At 38.4% G+C, this 24,014-nt stretch overlaps 1 protein-coding gene across 1 annotated transcript in view; it reads right to left on the minus strand.

Moving 5' to 3' along the window:
* LOC132108324 (uncharacterized) overlaps positions 1 to 24,014 on the minus strand; it is a 173,452-nt gene that overhangs the window by 145,420 nt on the left and 4,018 nt on the right. Inside the window, 9 exon segments of the mRNA XM_059515028.1 lie at positions 3,671 to 3,757; positions 12,524 to 12,610; positions 15,197 to 15,349; positions 15,388 to 15,627; positions 15,802 to 16,068; positions 16,160 to 16,327; positions 16,425 to 16,556; positions 18,771 to 19,034; positions 19,209 to 19,506. Of these exon segments, the coding sequence (XP_059371011.1) occupies positions 3,671 to 3,757; positions 12,524 to 12,610; positions 15,197 to 15,349; positions 15,388 to 15,627; positions 15,802 to 16,068; positions 16,160 to 16,327; positions 16,425 to 16,556; positions 18,771 to 19,034; positions 19,209 to 19,506 (1,696 nt within the window).

Here is a 24,014-nt window from a genome sequence, read left to right on the forward strand (position 1 = left end):
AATAGTCGAAAACCGGTGAAATATCGGGAGATGTGTGTTGCCGAATATCCAGCAATTCGTCCCTGGTGAAACTGATTGCAGGAATATAACTAAAGACAGGACAAACTAACAAAAACACAAAAACAACTGCAGAGCACGTCACGGAGGCAGCCATCCTGTATCGGTGCCACTCGTTCAGGAGGGCAATACTCCTAAACTGGCCGATCGTACTGGAGTTTTGCTCCTTTGGGATGAAAACTGTGACCGCTCTCTGTCACTCTGACGGGATGACTTGGTTTTTCCAAGCCACTCTCAGCAGATTCCAGAGGTGTCTCAAGACCCCTGGGCAGTACTTGTACAGCTTGTATGGTATCCCGTTAGGGCCTGGGGCTGAGGCTGTTCTTGCCTTCCGGACCACCTCTGTTACCTCGCTGAGTTTGGGGAGGGCAGCATCAAAGAGGGAGGTTGGGGGAGCTGGGCGAGGAACATACCCAGGGGATCCCAGCGGAGTTGACTTCGCTGGGTCACTGTAATGCTCCTTTATGTAGTACTCCAGCTCAGACTTGGTAATCTCCAGCTTTCCGCTTCTCTTATCCTCTAGCAGCTGTCTGGCATGCTTGAAGGGATTTCTGAAGAAGTTACTCCTCTCTTTCTCCTTCCGCCTTCTGCGCTTACGGATGTGCTCTGCCCTCCGTAGGCCGGCTAGCTCTTTTCTCACCTCGTCCCACAGTGGTTTTAGGCCCTCCTTCTCCTCTCTGCTTGCCTTCCTCCACTGTTTTCGGAGTTGACGTCGCCTCTTCACCAACTGATCGATCTCCCTCTCCCCTTCTGCACTGGGCAAGCTCTCCGCTTTCCAGCAGTTACTCCGAATCTGCCTATGCATTCATCATACAGGATGTCTCCGATACGGTTCAGCTTGGTTTCCACCTGGCCATGCAATGAGTGCTCCAGGATAAGGCTGAGGTCCTTGTCCAGCTTCTGCCAGACCGCAACTTCGTTGGCTTTTGGCCACTTGACCATCTGCCTCCTTCCGGGTTCTTTCCTTTCTGTCCTATGGCTTTGTACGCGGTTGTTGGGGTTGCTTTGTGCTCTGTGTGTGTCTTCGTCAGTACCACTCTCAGAGGCTTTGGCGTCCATCGCGGGCCCTCCTGTGTCCTCCACCTGCCTTTCTACAGCAACGGTGGATCCCTCAGCGCTGTGGTTTGCGACCTGGCCTTTGGTTCCTCTTGTCTGACCTGCGGTTGCAGAGCAATGTTGCTGTAGGCCTCCCTCTACACACTTCTTCCTTCCCTGGTGGATCCGCAACCCTCTGAAGGTGGTCTCTTTCTCCCACCCACACCTGCATCTTCTCGTGATCCTAGAATCTTTGTCCGTATCCGTTCCAGTCGTTACCGGGAAATCCGTCTGTCTTGGCCCTTCTTCCACCCCGCCTCTCGGAGGGCCATCGGGTTGTTTTTCCTTATTCATTTTCGTAGTTAGAGTAGGGTGTCCCTTTTATGGGAGTAGTGGGTTAGGTAACTAGCCTTCCACTCCCGGTGCAGACTTTCCTGCAGTCATCCAGTCTTTCCTGGTTGTCCTCCAGACTTCCCTGGATGCCAACTGCCCTTTCACAGTAGTCACTGGATTCCTCCAGATTGTGCATATCAATTTTACACATTTACTTTGATAGTCGCGATCATACAGTACACTGTAAAACCCGACAAGTAAACTTAACTCAAACCATGTGAGTAAACAGATTGCCTTGATTTAAACCATGTAAGTTTTTAAACCTTGCATTTAAGTAATTAAGTGATTAATTGAGTGATAATTGTGAATTAGTGATGAACACCTGCTGCTAACAAACATAATCACTGAAGAAAAGAGAAACACAAGAACTACTACAACTGACTTCAGACACGTCTTAGATGAAATCAACTGAAATAAAATACATGAAATCTCTCAAGATCTGATTAAACAACCCCACAAACAGCATCACCAGCTCCACTTATTAATAACCAGACTGACTTTATTTCTGTCAGACGTCTACAGAAGATCTTATTGAGATACTGGCAGGCCCAATTGCACCTCAGTATTGTTATACATTAACAGGATGCAATAATAACAGATTGTAAATGATTATATTTATTACAATTATAAATAGTTGTATCATTATTAAACACTCGTGAGGCACTTTACTTCCACTTTTAGAACATTTTATTAATTTTTATTGAAAATAAATTCTAATGTGACATGTGATGGGAAACGTGAGAAGAACGAGCTCTGCAAAAGCCGGACTCTAACCCAATCAATCGCGTTACAAGCTAGTTTTCCATACCCAAAACATTACTGCCTACACCATTGAAGCCATTATTCACATGAGTCGTATTTAACCTTATATGTCGATGGAGGGCAGAGCTACAGTAGATTTGCACTTAGTAATAGACACTCAGAATAATCTTGTTTTCCATGTGCATTAAGATTATTTTTATTACCACACTGGCATATAATTTGACTTAAGCAAAATGCACTTAATTTAAATCCCCCCAGGAAACAAGACTAGGTATCTTATATAATTTTCTTACATAGAAAATCCATCTTTATTTTATTATTTATATATATATATATATATATATATATATATATATATATATATATATATATATATATATATATATATATATATGTACTTGGTGGAAAAAATGAAGAAAAAAACAAAACACTTAGTAAGATAAGCATTTTTCCAGTGTGCATCAATGAAGTGTTTAAAAATGGGGAGGATACCAAAAGAAACTCTGGGTTTACCAAAGAAAACCTGCTCCTGACCAGGTTAGGTTCATAGAGTAAGTTACCATGGTAACTGACTCAGAGTATAAGTTACCTCTCTTTCAGAAATGGACTTGACTTACCCTGCTTTCTCAGGTTTGATAAACCTCCCATTCTGAAACGGAAAACCTAGAGTTTCCCTCATTTCAGGGTTAACATACCATATTTTCCGGACTATAAGTCGCACTTTTTTTCATAGTTTGGCTGGTCCTGCGACTTATAGTCAGGTGTGACTTATTTATCAAAATTTATTTGACATGAACCAAGAGAAATGAACCGAGAGAAATGAACCAAGAGAAATGAACCAATAGAAAACATTACCGTCTCCAGCCGCGAGAGCGCCCTCTCGCGGCTGGAGATGGAAATGTTTTCTCTTGGTTCTTGGTTCTAGATAAATGCGACTTATAGTCCAGTGCGACTCATATATGTTTTTTTCCTCATCATGACATATTTTTGGACTGATGCGACTTATACTCAGGTGTGCCTTATAGTCCGAAAAATACGGTACTCAGAGTTTTCACTTAACCTCCTTTGTGAAATAGGCCCCAGATGATGAAGCCAAAAAGGAAGAAGAAACAAAGGAAAACAAAAGACTTTTCAACGAAAAGTGGAAGCCAGGTCGATAACGGCTACAATATGATATGAGAGTATAGTCACAACAAAAATGTGGCTAATAAAAATGCTGTGTGGCTAGTAACTTTGGAAAACCACTAGCCACATTGGCTATTGAGCAAAAAAGTTAATGTCAAGCCCTGATATATATATATATATATATATATATATATATATATATTAAACCACAAACTGATGTTTAGGAAAATATTTTGGTTGTTTTTGCTACTGTTATAATCATAAAATCATAAGAGCACGGACTGTTGTTTTAGTTTACCTTTGTCTTCTTTCTTTTTCTTCTGCTTTGTTACAGGTGTCAGTTCAATGTTAGCATAGATGTGTTCAGGAGGCCCACTTAGACTGTCTGCAATGAGGAAAAAGAAGTGTAAATGTCAGTGATAAACACTGACTTCCAATTCCTTTAGAAAATAAATTACTGTTCTTGTCATTATTCAGAGGTCACAAGCAGGTCACAAGCAAGTCTTCAAGTCATTTCCCAAGTCCTCAAAGAGTTAAAGTTAATTAGATATTTAAGTGTCTAATTAAATGATTATTGTGCATTAGTGATGAACACCTACTGTTCACAATCAACATCACTGAAGAAAAGAAAAACACAAGAACTACATCTGACTTTAGCCACATCCATGGATGAATTCAACTGAAAACAAAAAGAAAAAGAAAAAGAAAATGCCACCATAATCAGATTTACTGAACTCAAGCTTTACCAGCTTCACTCATTACTAAAAAGACTGACTTTATTTCTGTCAGATCAGAGATCAAAAGATCTTATTGAGAGTTACAGCCATTTAGATGATGATGTTTTATTGTTTTGTTTGATGTTACCATTGGGGAGATCAGTGTTTGCTTTAGTTGGGCTCCTGACCCTTGACTTTTAATAACTAAGTTTTGTTTGAATGCTATAAATGTGTCTTTAAAATACATCTATTATAGCAACATTTACGTTGGTGATCAAGTGATTATAGCTTTTTCTAATAGCAATAAACTGCTAATATAGCTTAAGGTGTTGCTGGATTCATTTGGAGTCTAATTACATAACTACATTATATATGTTTTTTTTTACTCTATAAAATTAAACTGTTATATGACAACCAGAACATAAGGATTTTAGAATAGTTTGAGATCATAACATTTTGAGCTTCAATGTCAGTAGCACTCAAAAAGGGACATCAACATTTAGCATATAAATATCAACAATGGTGACATTCGAAAGCTTCATGATGCTATGCATGCTTGGTACCAGCACAGGACAGCTTTCTGTATACGTTAATTAAATTTTATCTCTGTCTTTCTTTCCTTCCATCTGAGCTTGTAAAGTTTTATGGGTAATAATTTGTGGGTAATGGGTAAAGACTAATCAGACAGCAGTGTTTTGTATCCGGCTTCACTCTTGTTCTGATCTGATATCTGACAGTAGAGGGAGATTGAGATCTGCCACCTTGCCAAATATAATATATATTCATTTGCATCTGTGGATCCAGGAATAAACTTTAACTTCCAAATAAACTTTTCAGTTCACAAGATTAACAAGTTTAACAAGATCACTTGTCACTGCACTGATAGAGCAAGATTATTTTTTTTAATTGTCCTCCTTCATTTTTCATATGACGTTAAAATTTGTCACATTCTCCAATCTAACCTTTAGCAAAACCTATAACCTTTAGTTTTGGATCTCGCTGGGTTTCTCACGAGAAGTAAATCAAACTTGCTTTGTGTTGCAAGGCTCGTGATTGGCTGTTCGCCAGTGATGTCACACATTCATGTGCACGCACTCCACAAACTCAGGATCAAAGCCTGAGTTGACAAAGAAAGTTGATGAACAGCATCGTGGGACCGTGGGAAAAAGTCAGATTTGAGAGGTTTGGTTTTGTCAACTGAAAACTAATCCTGTAACTCTGAATTTGTTCCGCTACCATCATGGTACAGGCCCCAGAAAACCATCTTAGGCTGTTGTTGTTGTATGATGAGAGCTCACAATGTTTAGGTTCTGTGTATGTTTTTTAATTTTCTATTTAGAATGTAAAAACAAAAAAATGGAACATGGCTTGTTTATTCGTTTTCCTGTTTAGTTTAACAAAAGGAAAATGAGATTTCTCATTTTTCGTTTGGGGTTTACAAATCGGTTTATGGCTTCAATATTTCATTCCCACTTGTTGGCAGCACTGAAACTCTCCTTTCTTCTGATTGGTCGAATCGCTCCGCCTTCAGCCCAGTCTTTTCATTCTTTCAGGCAGAATGAGAGTCAGTACAAATGCGGCACTGTAATTTCTGAAACAACCGCTCACTATTAATTAGCATAATAATTTAATCAGATGTTGCTGGACACATAATTTGTGCTGCTCCGACTTGCAAGTGACCCCTTTAAATTATTTCTAGGTTAATGTCAGGGCTCAGTCCTGCTCCTGGGGGGCGAGTGTCCTGCAAAGTTTAGCTACCCCAAATAAACACACCTGAGCTAAGCAAGATCTTCAGGATCAGCACCAATGGCCAAGCAAGTGTATTGGAGCTGAACTCTGCAGAACATGGTTCTCCAGGTTCAGGACTGGGTTTTAAATCTATAAATTAATTTGTACAGTTGGGTGTCTACATGCAGAGGTATACATCAGTACGTACAATGGATAATGTCATCTATAAAGCAGAATCTTCAGATCTGCATTTAGGGCACTGATTTGAGGTCTCCATTCATTGGTCAATACAGAAATCGCACCCCACCACACTCCTGCAGCATGAGGTGAACACAGGTTCTTCATTGATAGCTGGGGGGGCAGGTATAATATAAAAAGTCAACATTAACTGCAGCTGGTGCCAAATAAAAATGATTATGTTTTGGAAAACAGCAAGTCAAATGCAGAACAGCAGCCACACACTTGCACTGAATGCCCATGTTACTTTTTTAGCACAATATTTCTTCCATCTAGTTTACTGTCTTTTGGTTAGGAAAATAAAAGATTCTTTAGAATTTTTTTATTATTGTTATTATTATTATTATTATTTTTTTTTTTTGTGCATACCTCTGCAGATAAGACACATGAATGTTTCCTTTAAGATTGTCACTAGGTTTACCCTATGTGCTGATTCACCAATCTCCTGAATCTTTCTGGAAACATTTTCCAAGCCATAAGAGGCCTCAAACAGATGTTTTGAAGTAAGGAGGGATACGTGACAATTATTTATGTGGTAATATATATATATAGTCACATAGATGCTGATCCCTCCGTTTTCCAGAAGCCCAAATCGCATAACGAGGAGCTGTTGGAGGCAGAGGTACACACACCAACAAAACGGCATCTTTAAATATCCTAACCAAAACACAGTAAACTACAAAAGTGAAAGTGAAGTGACATACGGCCAAGTATGGAGACCCATCCTCAGAATTCATGCTCTGCTTTTAACCCATCCAAAGTGCACACACACAGCAGTGAACACACTCACACTGTGAACACACACCCGGAGCAGTGGGCAGCCATTTTATGCTGCGGCACCCAGGGAGCAGTTGGGGGTTCAGTTCCTTGCTCAAGGGCACCTAAGTCGTGGTATTGAAGGTGGAGAGAGCACTGTACATGCACTCCCCCCACCCACAATTCCTGCCGGCCCAAGACTCGAACTCACAACCCTTCTATTGCGAGTCCAACTCTCTAACCATTAGGCCACGACTTCCCCTTAGCAAGGAACAAGGAACAAATATGTTGCTAAAACAGTAACATGGGTATTGCTCAGTCTATTGCTTAGTCTATTCAATGCTACATTCATTCATTAAGGTCCAAGCAGAGTATAACTGTGATAGTTTTCTAAATCATTGCAATTTTGTTTGCATGTTTTGTGAAGATTAAATATTTAATTTTCCATTGTACTTACTGATGTACACCTCTGCATGCAGGCACCCAACTGAACAAATTAATTTATAGATTTAAAACCCAGTCCTGAACCTGGAGAACCATGTTCTACAGAGTTCTGCTCCAACACACTTGCTTGGACATTGCTCCTGATCCTGAAGACCTTGCTTAGCTTAGGTGTGTTTATTTGGGGTAGTTAAACTCTGCAGGACACTGGCCATCCAGGAGCAGGACTGAGAGCCCTGACATTAACTCTTTACATTCAGTGCATATGATTTATCAACACCTAGTACATCTTAAAATATAGACCTCATAAAAAATAAAAGTTCCAGATGGACAAACATTAAATGCATAAACCAGTGTGAATAAACAATATCTTAAAATAAATGTTTCGAGGTAGGTTGAAACAGCCAGAATGGGAAGTTTTAAGTAGTTGTACAGTTTGAAGTGTGAAGTTTAGTCTTGTACAGTGCTTTAAGTGGCCCAAAAGAGGTGCCGGTACTCTATTATAGCATATATATAGATATAAACAAGACCTATAATGAAGGGGTTTTATATACAGCAGTGAACAGACGACCTTATGAAAAATAATAAATCATTTTATTAATTTGTGGATTTGCTTGAGCTAGAAAGAGCTACTGAACATAAATAGAATGTGCAAAAGAATTGTGAAAAAATACCCTGAGCTACTGCATTACTTCATTAGCTTGCATCTGACCTGCAGCGATATCATACTGGCTTGGTGGGGTGTCAGCCAGCGAGTCATCTGATTCTGACCGTGTTCTTTTAGTACTCAGAGTCTGAAGCCAGCAGAGCATATTAAGTGTTGTTCACTGTATTTGTATTTTTACCGAGCCGAGTGTGTGCATTTCACACACCCTCTCCGGACATGTTGAGTTGTTGACACTGACAGCGGAAAAAGCGACGCATGCGCTTTTCACTTGTAAAACTCAAGGGTGTATGGGTAATGTAGTCTCTGCTCTCGGTGGGACGAATTAGGAAGCGTGCATTATGAAGGGCGCTCTGAAAAGCGGCTGCGCAGGCAAAGGTTTAAAACATCTATTAAAACAGATGTGCAAATGAGCGTACCGGTACGCTAAAAGCACGTTCTGGGTGAACGGAGAGGTAGCGGTACGCTCAATAGCTATATTTGGAAGTGGCGGTACTGAGTACCGGTGCATACCGGCCCACTTAAAGCACTGGTCTTGTACACAGATATGGCTCATGGCAGCACACATGAAATTCATGTATTTATTTGTCATTTAAACTGATGTAAACTGAAAAAGAGTAGACTGGATTTTTTAAACCTGTCGCTCCTCTAGTGGACATTAAGTGTTAAGGCGACTAAGTTTCCACAAGTGCAGATGAAATATTGAAGCCATAAACCGATTTCTAAATCTCAAACAAAAAATGAGAAATCGAGCCAAAATCAAATTTTCCGTTTGTTAAACTAAACGGAAAAACAAATAAACAAGCAATTTTCCATTTCTTGTTATTGCATTCTAAACAGTAAATGAAATTATCAAAATGTACACGGACTGTTTAGGAACAGTTCTTGTGTCTGCAAATGTGTCATGGAAAATTAATCAGAATCAGAATCAGAAAGAGCCTTATTGCCAAGTATGCTTGCGCATACAAGGAATTTGTTTTAGTGACATAAGCTTCCAGTACAAAGAGACAACAACACACAGACCAAAAAAAAAAAAAAAAATTACGAAATAGGAGAATTACAAATTGGCAAATAAATAAGTGTATAAACAATTGTGCTATAAATGATAATGGAATAGGATTGAGTGAGATGCAGGAATGTTCTAGGATGGAGGGTTAACAAATAAATATAAGGATATTGCACATTTATAAGCATAATTGGGGAGCATTTAACTGTTCATGAGGTAGATTGCCTGGGGGAAGAAACTATTCTTGTGCCTTGCTGTTCTGGTATTTGCGGCTCTGAGGCGCCGGCCAGATGGCAAAAGTTCAAAGATGGGGTGACTTGGATGTGAGGGATCCAGAGTGATTTTCTGAGCCCTTTTCCTCACTCTGGATGTATACAGTTCTTGAAGGGTGGGCAGAGGAGCACCAATAATCCTTTCGGCAGTCCGAACAGTTCTCTGTAGTCTTCTGATGTCTGATTTTGTAGCTGAACCAAACCAGACAGTTATTGAAGTACACAGGACTGACTCAATGACGGCTGAGTAGAACTGTTTCAGCAGCTCCTGTGGCAGGTTAAACTTCCTCAGCTGGTGAAGGAACTACAACCTCTGTTGTATAATTAATGTTAATTAAACCTTTGTTGTTTCTGTGGCAAAACAGCAGGACCAAGAAGACAATGATCAAAACTGCAACAGTCAGTCCAGCAGTCACTTCAATTATCATGGGACTAAGACCATCAGATCTAAGGTATAAGGTATTTCATTGCACTTTAACTGTAAAGACCTTGTCTCAGAGGACCACCAGGACAAGACCACAGGAAACAGATGATTCTTCTGCACAATCTGACTTTGATGCAGCCTGGAATTGAACTACTGGTTTCGTCTGGTCAGAGGAGAACTGGCCCCCCAACTGAGCCTGATTTCTCCCAAGGTTTTTTTCTCCATTCTGTCAGAATTCACAGACACTATTTAACTGAACAGAGATGACAACACTGAATTCAATGATGAACTGTCTTTAACTATCATTTTGCATTATTGACACACTGTTTTCCTAATGAATGTTGTTCAGTTGCTTTGACACAATGTATTTTGTTTAAAGCGCTGTATAAATAAAGGTGACTTTAACAAGTAATCTGAACGGCCTATATATTTGCATTATTTTAAACGAGCCCGCACTAACTGAGTTTAATGCCACAATTATGTTTGAATGCTCTCATTCTTGTTCCTGTGGCTGTGCCTCGGTCTCGTCATGGGGTGCACTGATGCATCAGTTCAGTTCAACTTTACTCCAAAAATATCAACTTACATGTTTGAATAGCCTACTTTATATTTAACGTGTTTGTTTATGTCCAATATTAGTGTTAAACTGTTGGACTTCATATGAAATCTACTATTGATTTTCACCGTTGACTGATTTTGCAGAACATTTAGACTGATAACTTCCATGCGCAGATGCAGCGTCACAGTACGCACGATATGACACACAGCAAAAAATCTGAGTGAAATTAACTCTGCTGGGAGTACATGTGAGACCACACTCAAGAGTGTGAAAGTGTTAAAATAGGAGTGTTAAATTAACACTGAAGCAGAGTTAAAGTTAATGAGATAATTAAGTGATTAATTGAGTGATGATTTACCATTATTGACGAGACCTGATGTTAACATGCAGAATCAACAAAGACGAAAATCACAATTTTAATGGTATCACCATTATAGTGGTCAATGTTTGCTTTAGTTGGGCTCTTGACCCCTAAAGTGTTAAAGTCAGCTTTTAATTGGCTGTTATAACGGAGTTTTAAAACTGATGGACAAGCAAAAACTATTGTTATTCTTGAATTACTGAGTTAAAGTTACATTGTTGATTATTGTAGCCCTATGATTGTTCAACAAAGTATTTCCAGCATTTTAAATACAATCTGAGAAATTCCTTAAAAGTTGTTTGTTCAAAAATCTTTCAAAACAGTCTTTCAGTTATACATGCAAACATCAAGAATCAACCTGTCAATCTCAACAATGGTGAACATCCAAAAAGCATGTTGCAGTGCATTCTGGGTGCCACCTATCAAAATTCATCCATGGCTCCCATGATGCATTGCAGCATGAATAAATTATTAGCTGAATTGTTTCAGTAATTTCCTTTATTTCTTACTATACTATTCTTAATATCTTACTATTCTATTTTTGTTTTTAATGTTTCTTTTAGTAGTTTGTTTTCTAATGTTTAGAGTTGTTCTTTTTTTCTGAATATGCTGTTTGTCACCGTTGTTGAGATTCCTACACTAATTTTTGATGTATGTGTGTGCCTAAAGCAAGCTTTTCTTATGATCAGAACAACTTTCAAGAAATCATTTTAATTAGTGGGTACTGTACATTAACAGGGTTTTTATAATCAATGAGGTGAATCAAATCGGTTTAGGCTTTAATTGAGTTTGGTGATTCAGGTCAAATGCCCATGTTTTTATTTTTTTCTTGTCTGTTTGTTACAATTCAGTTGTAACAGCCAAAACAAATCTGACTTTAAAAATGTTAAGGCTCAAGAGCCCAACTAAAGCAAACACTGACCACTATAATGGTGACATAAAAATAGTGATTTTCATCTTTGTTGATTCTGCATGTTAACATCAGGTCTCGTCAATAATGGTCAATCATCCCTCAATTAATCACTTAATTATCTCATTAACTTTAACTCTGCTTCAGTGTTAATTTAACACTCCTATTTTAACACTTTCACACTCTTGAGTGTGGTCTCACATGTACTCCCAGCAGAGTTAATTTCACTCAGATTTTTTGCTGTGCAGTTGTGTCCGACTTCATATGAACTAGCTTTTTTAAATACAGTATTTTTATGTTTAACCATAGTTTATCAGTATGTTTGAAAGTATATTTTTTATTTATATATATCCCATAGGCTCTCTCTCAGGCACCTGTGCGGTTTAAAACACCAAATAGTTATGCTATGACAAGAACAAAAAGTCTCTCTCTTGCTCCACCCATGCACAGTAATATCGTGTATCGTTGATCTGATATGATTTGAAAATGACCATATTGCCCAACACTACAACATATATGGATTTATTTTTTTTAATGACCCGCCCAGCAAATAAAGTGAAAATTTCTTAACCCCGCGGTCCGCGGGTTATGAGACGACCCGTGCATCGTTAATGCACACAGTGTTGCCTTGCACTTGCAAGCTACTGACAGAAACAAAGAAACAGCTAGCTGCACTGCTGGAGTTGGACGCCGGTGGAGCTATGTGGCGACATATAAAAGGTGTAATAAAACCCGGTGAGCAGACAACACACAAACCAGGAAACCAAAAGACTTTTCAACGAAAAGTGGAAGCCAGTTGTAGAATGGCTGCTAAATGATGTGAGAGTATATTCACAACAAAAATTTGGCTAATAAAAATGCTGTGTGGCTAGTAACTTTGGAAAACCATTAGCCACATTGGCAATTGAGCAAAATAGTTAAAGTCAAGCCCTGATATATATATATATATATATATATATATATATATATATATAATTAATAACCACAAACTGATGTTTAGGAAAATATTTTGGTGATTTTTGCTATATTTGTTATAATCATAAAATCATAAGAGCACAGAATATTGTTTTAGTTTACCTTTGTCTTCTTTCTTTTTCTTCTGCTTTATTACAGATATCAGTTCAATCCCATCATAGATGTGTTCAGGAGGCCCACTTACACCATCTGCAATGAGGTAAAAGACAGTTGGTTTAACTTGATTTGCTTTGTAAATATCAGTGATAAACATTGACTTCCAATTCCTTTAGAAATAAATTACTGTTCTTGCCATTATTCAGAGGTCACAAGCAGGTCACAAGCAAGTCTTCAAGTCATATCCCAGGTCCTCAAAGAGTTAAAGTTAATTAGATATTTAAGTGTCTAATTAAATGATTATTGTGCATTAGTGATGAACACCTACTGTTCACAATCAACATCACTGAGGAAAAGAAAAACACAAGAACTACATCTGACTTTAGCCACAGGCTTGGATGAATTCAACTGAGAACAAAATGAAAAAGAAAAAACACACATACAATGGCACCAAAATCTTGGTCAAGTTTCGTTTTAGGTAGTCTCTTGAACCTTTTACTAATTCAGAGCAATTTGCTTCAAAGCAATTATATTGTTGTTTCACACACTGATAAAAATTGTTGTAAAAAAAAAACGGCCAAATAAAAATGATTAGGTTTTTGAAATTATTATGTTTTGGAAATCAACAAGTCAAATGTAGAACAGGGGCCACACACTTGCACTTTTTTTAAATACTTACTTTATAAGTACTAAATAATACTTACGTTACTTTTTTAGCACAATATTTCTTCCATCTAGTTTACCGTGTTTTGGTTAGGAAAATAAAAGACGCAATTTTTTTTTTTGTGCATACCTCTGCAGATAAGACACATGAATGTTTCCTTTAAGATTGTCACTAGGTTTACCTTATGTGCTGATTCACCAATCTCCTGAATCTTTCTGGAAAAATTTTCCAAGCCATAAGAGGCCTCAAACAGACGTTTTGAAGTAAGGAGGGATACGTGAAAATTATTTATGTGGTAATATATATATTTTTTATAGTCACATAGATGCTGATCCCTCTGTTTTTCAGAACCTCAAATCGCAAATCGAGGAGCTGGTGGAGGCAGAGGTACACACACCAAAAAAACTGCATCTTTAAATATCCTAACCAAAACACAGTAAACTAGAAGGAACAAATATGGTGCTAAAACAGTAACATGGGTATTGCTCAGTCTATTGCTCAGTCTATTCAATGCTACATTCATTCATTAAGGTCCAAGCAGGGTATAAATGTGATAGTTTTCTAAATCATTGCAATTTTGTTTGTATGTTTTGTGAAGATTAAATAAAATGTTTACAGATTACATTCTCCATTGTACGTACTGATGTACACCTCTGCATGTAGACACCCAACTGTACAAATTAATTTATAGATTTAAAACCCAGTCCTGAACCTGGAGAACCATGTTCAGGACATTAAATGCATAAACCAGTGTGAATAAACAGTATCTTAAACAAAATTTGGAGGTAGGTTGAAAAAGACAGAATGGGAAGTTTTAAGTAGTTCTACAGTTTGAAGTGTGAAGTTTAGTCTTGTACACAGATATGGCTCATGGCAGCACACATGAAATTCATGTATTTATTTGTCATTTAAACTGATGTAAACAGAAAAACAGTAGACTGGATTTTTTTAAACCCGTCGCTCCTCTAGTAGACATTAAGTGTTAAGGCCTTCATTGCTCAGATAACAAAAGTCACTAGGATTTTTTGGGAAGGTTAGTCTGACCAATTATACAGCAACGAGTCAGACGAGTGTGAAGATCTGAGCTGAATTTGTTGAAACATTAAAGTTCTAGTCAGTGTCAATTACTCTCATAATAAATAATAATAATGTTCAAATATATGTTGGCTTTCTTAAGCCCAACAATGAAGACTAAGAAGACAAACATCAACCAATTTAGTATGTAATAAAACTAATAAAATTGTAAGACATGAAAAATAGGGATTTTTTTATTTGCCCTAAACCCTGTTAATATTTGTCAGTAAGGTGCGTTCACTGATTCTACCTTCTCTCTTTTCAATCTCACTCTTTTCATGTGAACTGAGTTGGCTACACATGCTTACATTCATACATTTAAACGTGATTTCTAATTTATTTCATAAATGTAACTTTATTAATTTTCACAGTTATAATTATTAATGTCACACACACCTACTTAGTGCCTTTTGACTTAAAAGAAAAGAGTGGTAAATGTTACAGACATATTATCATGGAACTGTTCAGTCTATTATTGATTTTTATTTCCACTTCACTTTTATCCAAGGAGACAGAACTATTTGCACTGTATTTATCAGTGGGACAATATTCATACAATACTATAACCTAGAAATAATTTAAAGGAGTCAGTTGCAGGTCGGAGCAGCACGAATTATGTGTCCAGCCACATCCGTTTCAAATATTGTGGCAATTAATATCAATAATTAGATGATCAGATGAAAGCAGCATTTCAGCGCTGCCCACAAGTGCTGATGAAATATTGAAGCCATAAACTGATTTCTAAATCTCAAACAAAAAATGAGAAATCGAGCCAAAATCTAATTTTCCATTTGTCAAACTGAACGGAAAAACAAATAAACAAGCCATTTTCCATTTCTTGTTATTGCATTCTAAACACTAAATGAAATGATCAAAATGTACACGGACTGTTTAGGAACAGTTCTTGTGTCTGCAAATGTGTCATTGAAAATTAATTAAACCTTTGTTGTTTCTGTGGCACCACAGCAGGACCAAGAAGACAATGATCAAAACTGCAACAGTCAGTCCGGCAGTTACTCCAATTATCATGGGATTGAGACCATCAGATCTCGAGTCTGTGGAAGTTGAGATATATTTTTACATTTAGATTAGTGCTGTAAAGTGTACAGAAGTTTATAGTTCTTAGTCCCACCTCTGACTGAGATCCAGCTCTTGGGTGACTCTCCTCTCGGGTGTGTGCAGTAGTAGAAACCCTGATGTGACTTTGAGACAGTAGTGATGCTCATCTCTGTAGTTTGATTCTGGATGAGTGATCCATCTTTATAGAAATCAGCTCTGAGGTATGATGGGGTTTTATGTTGATATAAACAGCGTAAAATCAGATTATCTCCTTCAGTCAAAGGGTGAACAGGACTCTCCAGAATCACACCAGCTACAGAAACAGAGCAAACAAATGAAGTTTAATTATATAAACAATATGATGAAATCTGATAAAACAATATTTCTATTGCCACTTTCCCATTGAGTGCTTTTGTCCACTCATGTTTAATGCACTTCATGCTTTGATTATAAACTGAAATAAATAAATGCAGGAACACAGACTCACAGTGTACAGTGATATTAACAGGATGATGTTTCTCTCCAGATTCAGACTCACACCAGTACACTCCAGTGTCCGATGCATTGGTGGAGCTGATTGTACATGTAGATCCTCGACGTAATGAACAATCTTCCAGCCGTCCACTGTCTGTGTATCTTCTCACTCTCCATCCAGTAGAGTTACTCTTTTCCTCACAGCTCAGAGAGAGAGAGGCATATGTGAAGTGTTGAGTTCTGTTGGGACTGATGATCAGAGAGACTGGAGGAGAAACACCTGAGACGACAATTACAGTTTCAGAGATTCAGATTTAAGCATTGAAACTCTATTAAAAATTAACCAATAGTTTAATTCTGTTTGAACTCACCAATGACCCATAGCAGTTGTGTGTTGCTGTACTGTGTTTTATAGACTGATTTCTCTCTCTCTGCTCTGCACACATAAACTCCTGTGTGATTTAGAGCAGCAGAACTGACTGTGTAGTTTCCTCCTACTCCTCTGCTGTCCGAGAGTAGATGATAATGATGGCTGTTCTCTGTAAAGCCAGACACTGTATTGAATATTAAATAGTATTCTGGACTTCAGCTGAAATCAGCTAATTCAGATATTACCACATGAATCACATAGCTGACCTGCTGAGATGGTTAAAGTGAACCAGCTGAACGTCCAGCCTGAAGAGAAGCCGTGAACCTGACAGATCAGAGTCACTGGATCTCCTTCAGTCAACCACTTCTGTGGAGAAACACTTAAAACTGCCACTGGATCTAAAAAAAAGAGAAATCACTCATTAATAACACGTTAAACTTCACTGTAAAACCCGACAAGTTAACTTAACTCAAACCGTTTGAGTAAACAGATTGCCTTGATTTAAACCATGTAAGTTTTGAAACTTTGCATTCAAGTAATTAAGTGATTAACTAAGTGCTGATTGAGAATTAGTGATGAACAGCTGCTGTTAACAAACAGAATCACTGAAGAAAAGAGAAACACAAGAAATACTACAACTGACTTCAGACACAGCCTTAGATGAAATCAACTGAAATAAAATACATGAAATCTCTCAAGATCTGATTAAACAACCCCACAAACAGCATCACCAGCTCCACTTATTAATAACCAGACTGACTTTATTTCTGTCAGATGTCTACAGAAGATCTTATTGAGAATGAACTAAGGTTTAGATGTTGATTTATTGTTTCATTTGAAGTAACCATGTTAGAGATCAGTGTTTGCTTTAGTTGGGCTCTTGACCCTTGACTTCTGTCTTAGTCTTTTCTCTGGCTGTTATAACCGTGTGTTTCTACAACACATTTGTTGTATTTCAAAAGCCCAGAAGAAATGCCGGCAGGTGTTAACCTGTACATAGGTGTAGGTTGTTATACTTTATATTGGTGATGATAATCATCAATTATTGAACTGTACTGAGTCTAATCTCCGATGAAATAAGTGTTGTGTAATTTGATTGATTATAGTAAATGGATGCTGCTAAGAGCCAGTGGTTCTGTGATAATCAGATAATACAAAGACTTTCCAAACAGTTTGGACTTCTATGGTGTCAATTAGTCACACACAGACATCAATAATCAGCATATGAACCTCAACAATGGTGACCATAAAAAAAAAATGCTGCAGAGCATGCTGGGAGCCATGGATGAGTTTTGTAATACAATAGTACCCAGCATGCATTGCAGCATGTTTTTTTTCGTCACCATTGTAGAGGTTCATATTCTGATTATTAATGTCTGTGTTTGACAAACTACTGGCATAGAAGAAAAATGTATGTGTACAAAATGTTTAGAAAGTCATTTTTATAATAACTGATTATCACAGAACCACTGGCTCTTAGTGTCATTTTTTACTAGAACCACTTCTACAAATTACACTACTTCATCAAAGATTAGACTCCGTACGGCTCAATAATTGTGAATAATAATGAATAATTATCATCACCAATATAAAGTATAACAACCTACACCTAGGTACAGGTTAACACCTGATGGAATTTTTCTGGGCTTTTGAGTTACAACAAATGTGTTTTAGAAACACACGGTTATAACAGCCAGAGAAAAGACTAAGACAGAAGTCAAGGGTCAAGAGCCCAACTAAAGCAAACACTGATCTCTAACATGGTTACTTCAAATGAAACAATAAATCAACATCTAAACCTTAGTTCATTCTCAATAAGATCTTCTGTAGAAGTCTGACAGAAATAAAGTCAGTCTGGTTATTAATAAGTGGAGCTGGTGATGCTGTTTGTGGGGTTGTTTAATCAGACCTTGAGAGATTTCATGTATTTTATTTCAGTTGATTTCATCTAAGGCTGTGTCTGAAGTCAGTTGTAGTAGTTCTTGTGTTTCTTTTTTCTTCAGTGATTCTGTTTGTTAACAGCAGCTGTTCATCACTAATTAACAATCAGCACTTAGTTAATCTTAATTGCAATGTACATCTTCTTTCAGTGAACTCAACTGAATTAAGTTCAGAGTACTCATAACTGTTAGTTTTTTCAACTTAAATGGTTTAAGGCAATCGGTTTCCTCAAACGGGTTGAGTTAACATAACTTGTCAGGTTTGAGTGAGGCTGTGTCTGAAGTCAGCTGTATTTCCTTTCTCTCTTTTCTTCAGTAATTCTGTTTGTTAACAGCAGGTGTTCATCACTAAACTTAATTATCACTCAATTAATCACTTAATTACTTAATTGCAATGTATATTTTCTTTCAGTGAACTCAACTGAATTAAGTTCAGAGTACTCATAACTGTGAGTTTTTTTCAACTTAAACGGTTTAAGGCAATCGGTTTCCTCAAATGGTTTGAGTTAACATAACTTAAGGATATCTGTTTATTCAAACCGTTTGAGTTAAGTTTACTTGTCGGGTATTACAGTCAAGGCAATCGGTTTACTCAAACGGTTTGAGTTAAGTTAACTTGTCGGGTTTTACAGTGTTGTGTTTGTGTGTTTATGAAGTGATGATCAAACTTACCTGATACTGTCAGTGTAACTGTATCACTGGGGTGAGAGCCGCCTGATCCAATATATCCATCACAGGAGTATTTACCTGCGTCAGACTCAGTAACAGACCTGAATGTGTGTTCCTGTTGACCACTGAAAACACTGTTTAAACCTTCTTTATACCAGTAGTAGCGCCAGCTAGTGACTCCACCAAATATGTCACATCTGAGAGTGACTTTATCTCCTCTGAATACATGTTGAGCAGGTTTAATTTTCACTGTGGGTTTTGGTCTTCCTGTACAATGACGACAAATTCACAATGAAAATAATGAACGTTTTTTGTTGCATGAGCACTGTTACTTGATTGTAAATCATGCTAAATCAGATTAGAATGAAATTTTGTTCTCTATAGCTCTTATTGCAATTACTGTCTCAGTAAATTATATGTGCTCTACGTAAAAATACTTACCGTATATTTTCACCATTACTGCCACACTGTAATCTGTGTAATATTCTCTTCTTCGTGCTCTGCAGCTGTACTCTCCTCCATCAGAGACTTTCACATGATTGATTGGTTTAGTTGCAGCTTCAATAGTTTCAGTGTTTGAGTCTTTTCTCCAGAGAAACTCCCATCCATACTGTGACTGAATCCCCTCACATCTCAGAGTAATGGAGTCTCCGGTGAACACTGAACTCTGTGGCTTCACAGTCAGAGTTAGTTTAGGAAAATCTGTCAATATAAAGTTAGTGGGATTAGTAGTTATTAATGTTTTTTAGCTGAAGATCTTCTTCTTCTCTTACTAGTAAATCATTAATGCATCTTGATTTTAAAGGAAAAGTGAGAAATAAATCTGTTAGAATCAATCACAGGAACAACCCTTATAAAAAAAAATATACTGCAAATGTGATATATTACATAATACATTTGACCATGGAATTACATAAATGAATTGACCATGTATAGCTATATATTGACACAAATTAAAATATTTAGAAATTGAGACAAAAATAGCATTACATGTAATATTCAAGTTTAATATTTTTGTCTTGTAATTTATCTATTGTGTAAATATATTGCATATACACACATTCAAATATTAAGAGTTTAGAGTTTAAGAGTTAAAGCTCAATATTAACAAGGGGGAGATCTGTTTTTTACTTTTCTGTAAAACTATTCTGCTAAATAGTAGAGTATGTGGTTAGGATAATGATTAAGAATGGCTGGTTTTGCTATTATTGACTAGCTATTTATGAAATATATGCAGTATATATATATATATATATAAACAGTGCTGTGAAACTTTTGGCCACCTTCCTGTTTTTTTTTTTTCTTTTTTTTGCATATTTCTTAAACTTAAAATATTCAGATCACCAAACAAAGTTAAATATTACACAAAGATAATGCAATTAAATACGAAATGCGGTTTTTAAAAGATGATTTCATTTATTAAGGGAAAAAATCTGTCCAAACCTGCCAGGCCTTAAGTGAAAATATAATTGCCCCCTCCTGTTAAATCATGAAAGAACTGTGATTAACATTCTGAAGATCTGATCAAATAACCCCCAAACAGCATCACCAATTGACTAAGGTTTAAATGTTTATTTATTGTTTCAGTCGAAATCCCCATGTTAGAGATCAGTGTTTGTTTTAGCTGGGCTCTTGTCCTAGTTATGTCCAGTTCTTGAATAAGTTGTTCAATTTAACCGATTTTTCTTAGTTATTCGGTTGAACCATTTCACCAAATTGAACAGAATGGTTTGAAATGGTTCGCATGTCCATTAAACATTAATCCGCAAATCGTTCTGGAGTCAAAAACTGATTGCATCAGTTTTTGGATCACCAGTACACTGAACCGTTTCTGTCGCACGCGTCTGATTTGAGAACCGAGGAGCTGATGATACTGCGAATGCGTGTCATCTTTCAAGGAACAAAATGCATATTGAAGTATTTTGTTAAACATCAGAAAGTGTGATAAAATAACTATATATTTTTTTTTTTTTTTTTTTTTAAAGATGAATGTTTGTTAAATTATAGATTATGTTAGATTATAGGCCAATCTAAGACTCTAAAGACTCTATGTTTAATAGGAATAAGGGATGATTTATGAAATATCTGTACTGTATTTATAGTTAATGATGACACATTCACAAATAGAGTTTGTAGTAAACAGAACATGAACAACACGAGTAGAGCAGCTGATGATACACGAGAGCAGCTGATGATACTGAACTGCAGCACGTGCCGGTTAGAGCAGTTCTCGTTCTCTAGTCAAGAACCGGTTGCATCGGTTTTCGGATCAGCAGTACACTGAACCAAGAACCGTTTCTGTCGGTCGCGTCCGATTCAAGAACTGAGGAGCTGATGATACTGCGCATGTGTGATTCAGCGTTAAGCAGACTGACACACAGAGCGTCTGAACCGAACTGATTCTTTTGGTGATTGATTCTGAACTAATTCTGTGCTAATTTTATGAGCCCAGATAAACCGAAGGCTTGAATCTAGGGCAATCTGGCGAAATGTAAATTTATTTAATAACAAATAAATCGCAATGGATTATAGTAACTGGGTCATGCTTTCTGCGCTGATGATTCTTAATTTATTTACTTTATATCTTCAAGACTTAAATCCTCGTATGCACATTATTGCTGTTACTTTATTTGGGTGTGTTGTTGCAAAATTTAATTGTAAACTTTTCATGATTATGAGGTTTGAAACTGACTAAAGTTATGATTACAGGCTTATATATTTGAATGTTTGATAGACTTACATCATTGCCAATGACATCATTACATCGAGTGTATAAAAAACTTTTTTTTAATTGAATTAAACTGTCCAAAAAAAAAACAATTTGTGGAAAATAACCAAACTTCCCATCACTATCTTGCCCCTTGATTTCTGTCTTATTTTTTTGTCTGGTTATTGCAACGAAAATGTTCTAATCTATGATATCAATTGGCCTCACACAGACATCAGAATCAGCACATAAACCTGAACAATGGTGAAAATTAACCATATATTCAAATAAACCTCTGAACTTCACAACACAAGTAACTGAAGTCATAAATAGCAAACATAAAATCAAATAGTAAAGAAAATAGGCAATTCACCTATGGTATTTATTCTATAGGTGCCACCTAGAATAACTTCTACTATATCAAACTAGTTAAACAAAACCTATTTAGTCAGAGATTAAGGGTCAAGAGCACAGCTAAAGCAAACACTGATCTCTAACATGGTCATTCCAAATGAAACAATAAATCAACATCTAAACCTTAGTTAATTCTCAATAAGATCTTCTGTAGATGTCTGACAGAAATAAAGTCCATCTGGTTATTCAATAGTTCACGCTTACATATAATTAGCTGAGGTATGGAATGCGTATTTGGCGTGCTGTCCGGGGAAGGGCTCCGAGCTCGGGAATGGCCCGAACCTAGAGTACCCCCCCTTCCCCGTCTATTTATAAAGTGAACTTGAAGTGAGGAGATGGGGTGGAGGAGGGATGCTGATAAACCGTCAATGGATAGAGGTAAGTCAGCGATATTTATACTATGGGATTGATTACTTGATTATGGTCCACCTGTGTTGGTTAGGCTAAGTATCTGACGCGCTCCTCCCGAATCTTATTAATAAATTACATTTCAATAGTTCACGCTTACATATAATTAGCTGAGGTATGGATTGCGTATTTGGCGTGCTGTCCGGGGAAGGGCTCCGAGCTCGGGAATGGCCCGAACCTAGAGTACCCCCCAAAAAGCAAATATACATGAGGACAGCCGCCAGTTTAGAGAATGCCCCCCCAAAAGCATAGAGTACTGGCGGGGGCTGATTTGGTTTCTGAGGAGTCGTCTCATTGGCAGGTTGGAAGGGCCTACGTACTCCGGAGAGAGCGACTTGGGCATTGGGAGAGTAGGCCCTACCGGCTGTAGCTAGTGAACTACGTGGTTGTTGGCGCCCGGTCGGTAGGGCTCGGGCCGATGCTCAACTGAAGCTTTTTGGCGTTGGAACGGTGAGCCCTACCAGCCGATAAGGAGGAGCGGCGTGGTTGTGGTGCCCGACCGGGAGGACCCGAGTTGCCTCGACCGGAATAGGTCACGGTGTCGGCGTACGGGCCCTACTGGCTGATAGCCCCTGCTATTCAGTGGGTGGAGGGCCTAGTGCTGACCGAGAGGGCCCATGAAGCCTCCGACAGGAGATTGAGACTCAGAATGACGGACGTCTGGGTCCTCTCGGTTTGGCGGATAAAAAGCTTTGGGCTGGCCGACAAGGAGGACTCTGGCGACATCTGATGGGAGATCCCGACTCACGGCATTAGATGGATGAGACTCACTTGCGGCCGGCAAGCATAGGCCCGCCCGGGAGAACTCTCGCCAGACGTCTGAAGGGAGCGCACGCATCAGACGGGTAAGCTCGCCGGACGGGGAGAGTGGAAAGGAAAACCCGACTGGGAGGTCTCTCGCGGCATCCGATGGGGCATTAGACTCAGAACATCGAACGGGTAAGCCTCGCCAGGCGGGGTTAAAAGATGTGAGGGTAGCTGAGGGTAGCTGAGTTATTATTATTAATTTTTTTTTTTTTTTTTTTTTTTCGCAGGATTTGGCGAGAGGACGAGACTCGTGGCGTCGGACGGTTAAGCCTCGCCTACCGTCAAATGGAAAGGGAAGTTGCGTGGCCGAGAGACTGTTACCGACGTCCGAAGGGAGCACACGCATCGAACGGGTAAGCCTCGCCGACCGTAGAGTGGAAACGTAAAGCAAGTCTGTCCAGGAGGCTCTCGCCAGCGTCTGAAGGGAGCACGCGCATCGAACGGGTAAGCCTCGCTGACCATAGAAAAGGAAAAGGTAAGGTTGTCTAACCGGGAGGCTCTCGCCGGCGTCCGAAGGGAGCACACGCATCGAACGGGTAAGCCTCTCCGGATGTGTGACAGAAAAGGTAACGATAGGTGGCCAGGAGGCTTTTGCCAGCATCCAACGGGGACTTCCTGTTCCCCAAAACTACTGGGTGAGCCTCGCAGGCCGTAGGATGGAAAAGGTAAGTTTGTGTGGCCGTTAGGCTGTCGTCGGCGTCTTATGGGAGTTTGCTACTCACGGCAAGAGACGGGTAAGCCTTGGCGACCGTAGGAAGGAGGGAGGGTTTATTTGTGTGTTCGGTGCCTGCGGCATCGAACCGCTTGCTTGTAGGTTTTGTAACCTAGACCACGTGGAATGGTCGTGGTTGGCTGGCCAGGAGGCTCTCGCCAGCGTCCGATGGGAGCACTCTCATCGAACGGGTGAGCCT

Source organism: Carassius carassius, chromosome 28 (genome assembly GCF_963082965.1).
Source record: "Carassius carassius chromosome 28, fCarCar2.1, whole genome shotgun sequence".
NCBI lineage: Eukaryota > Metazoa > Chordata > Actinopteri > Cypriniformes > Cyprinidae > Carassius > Carassius carassius.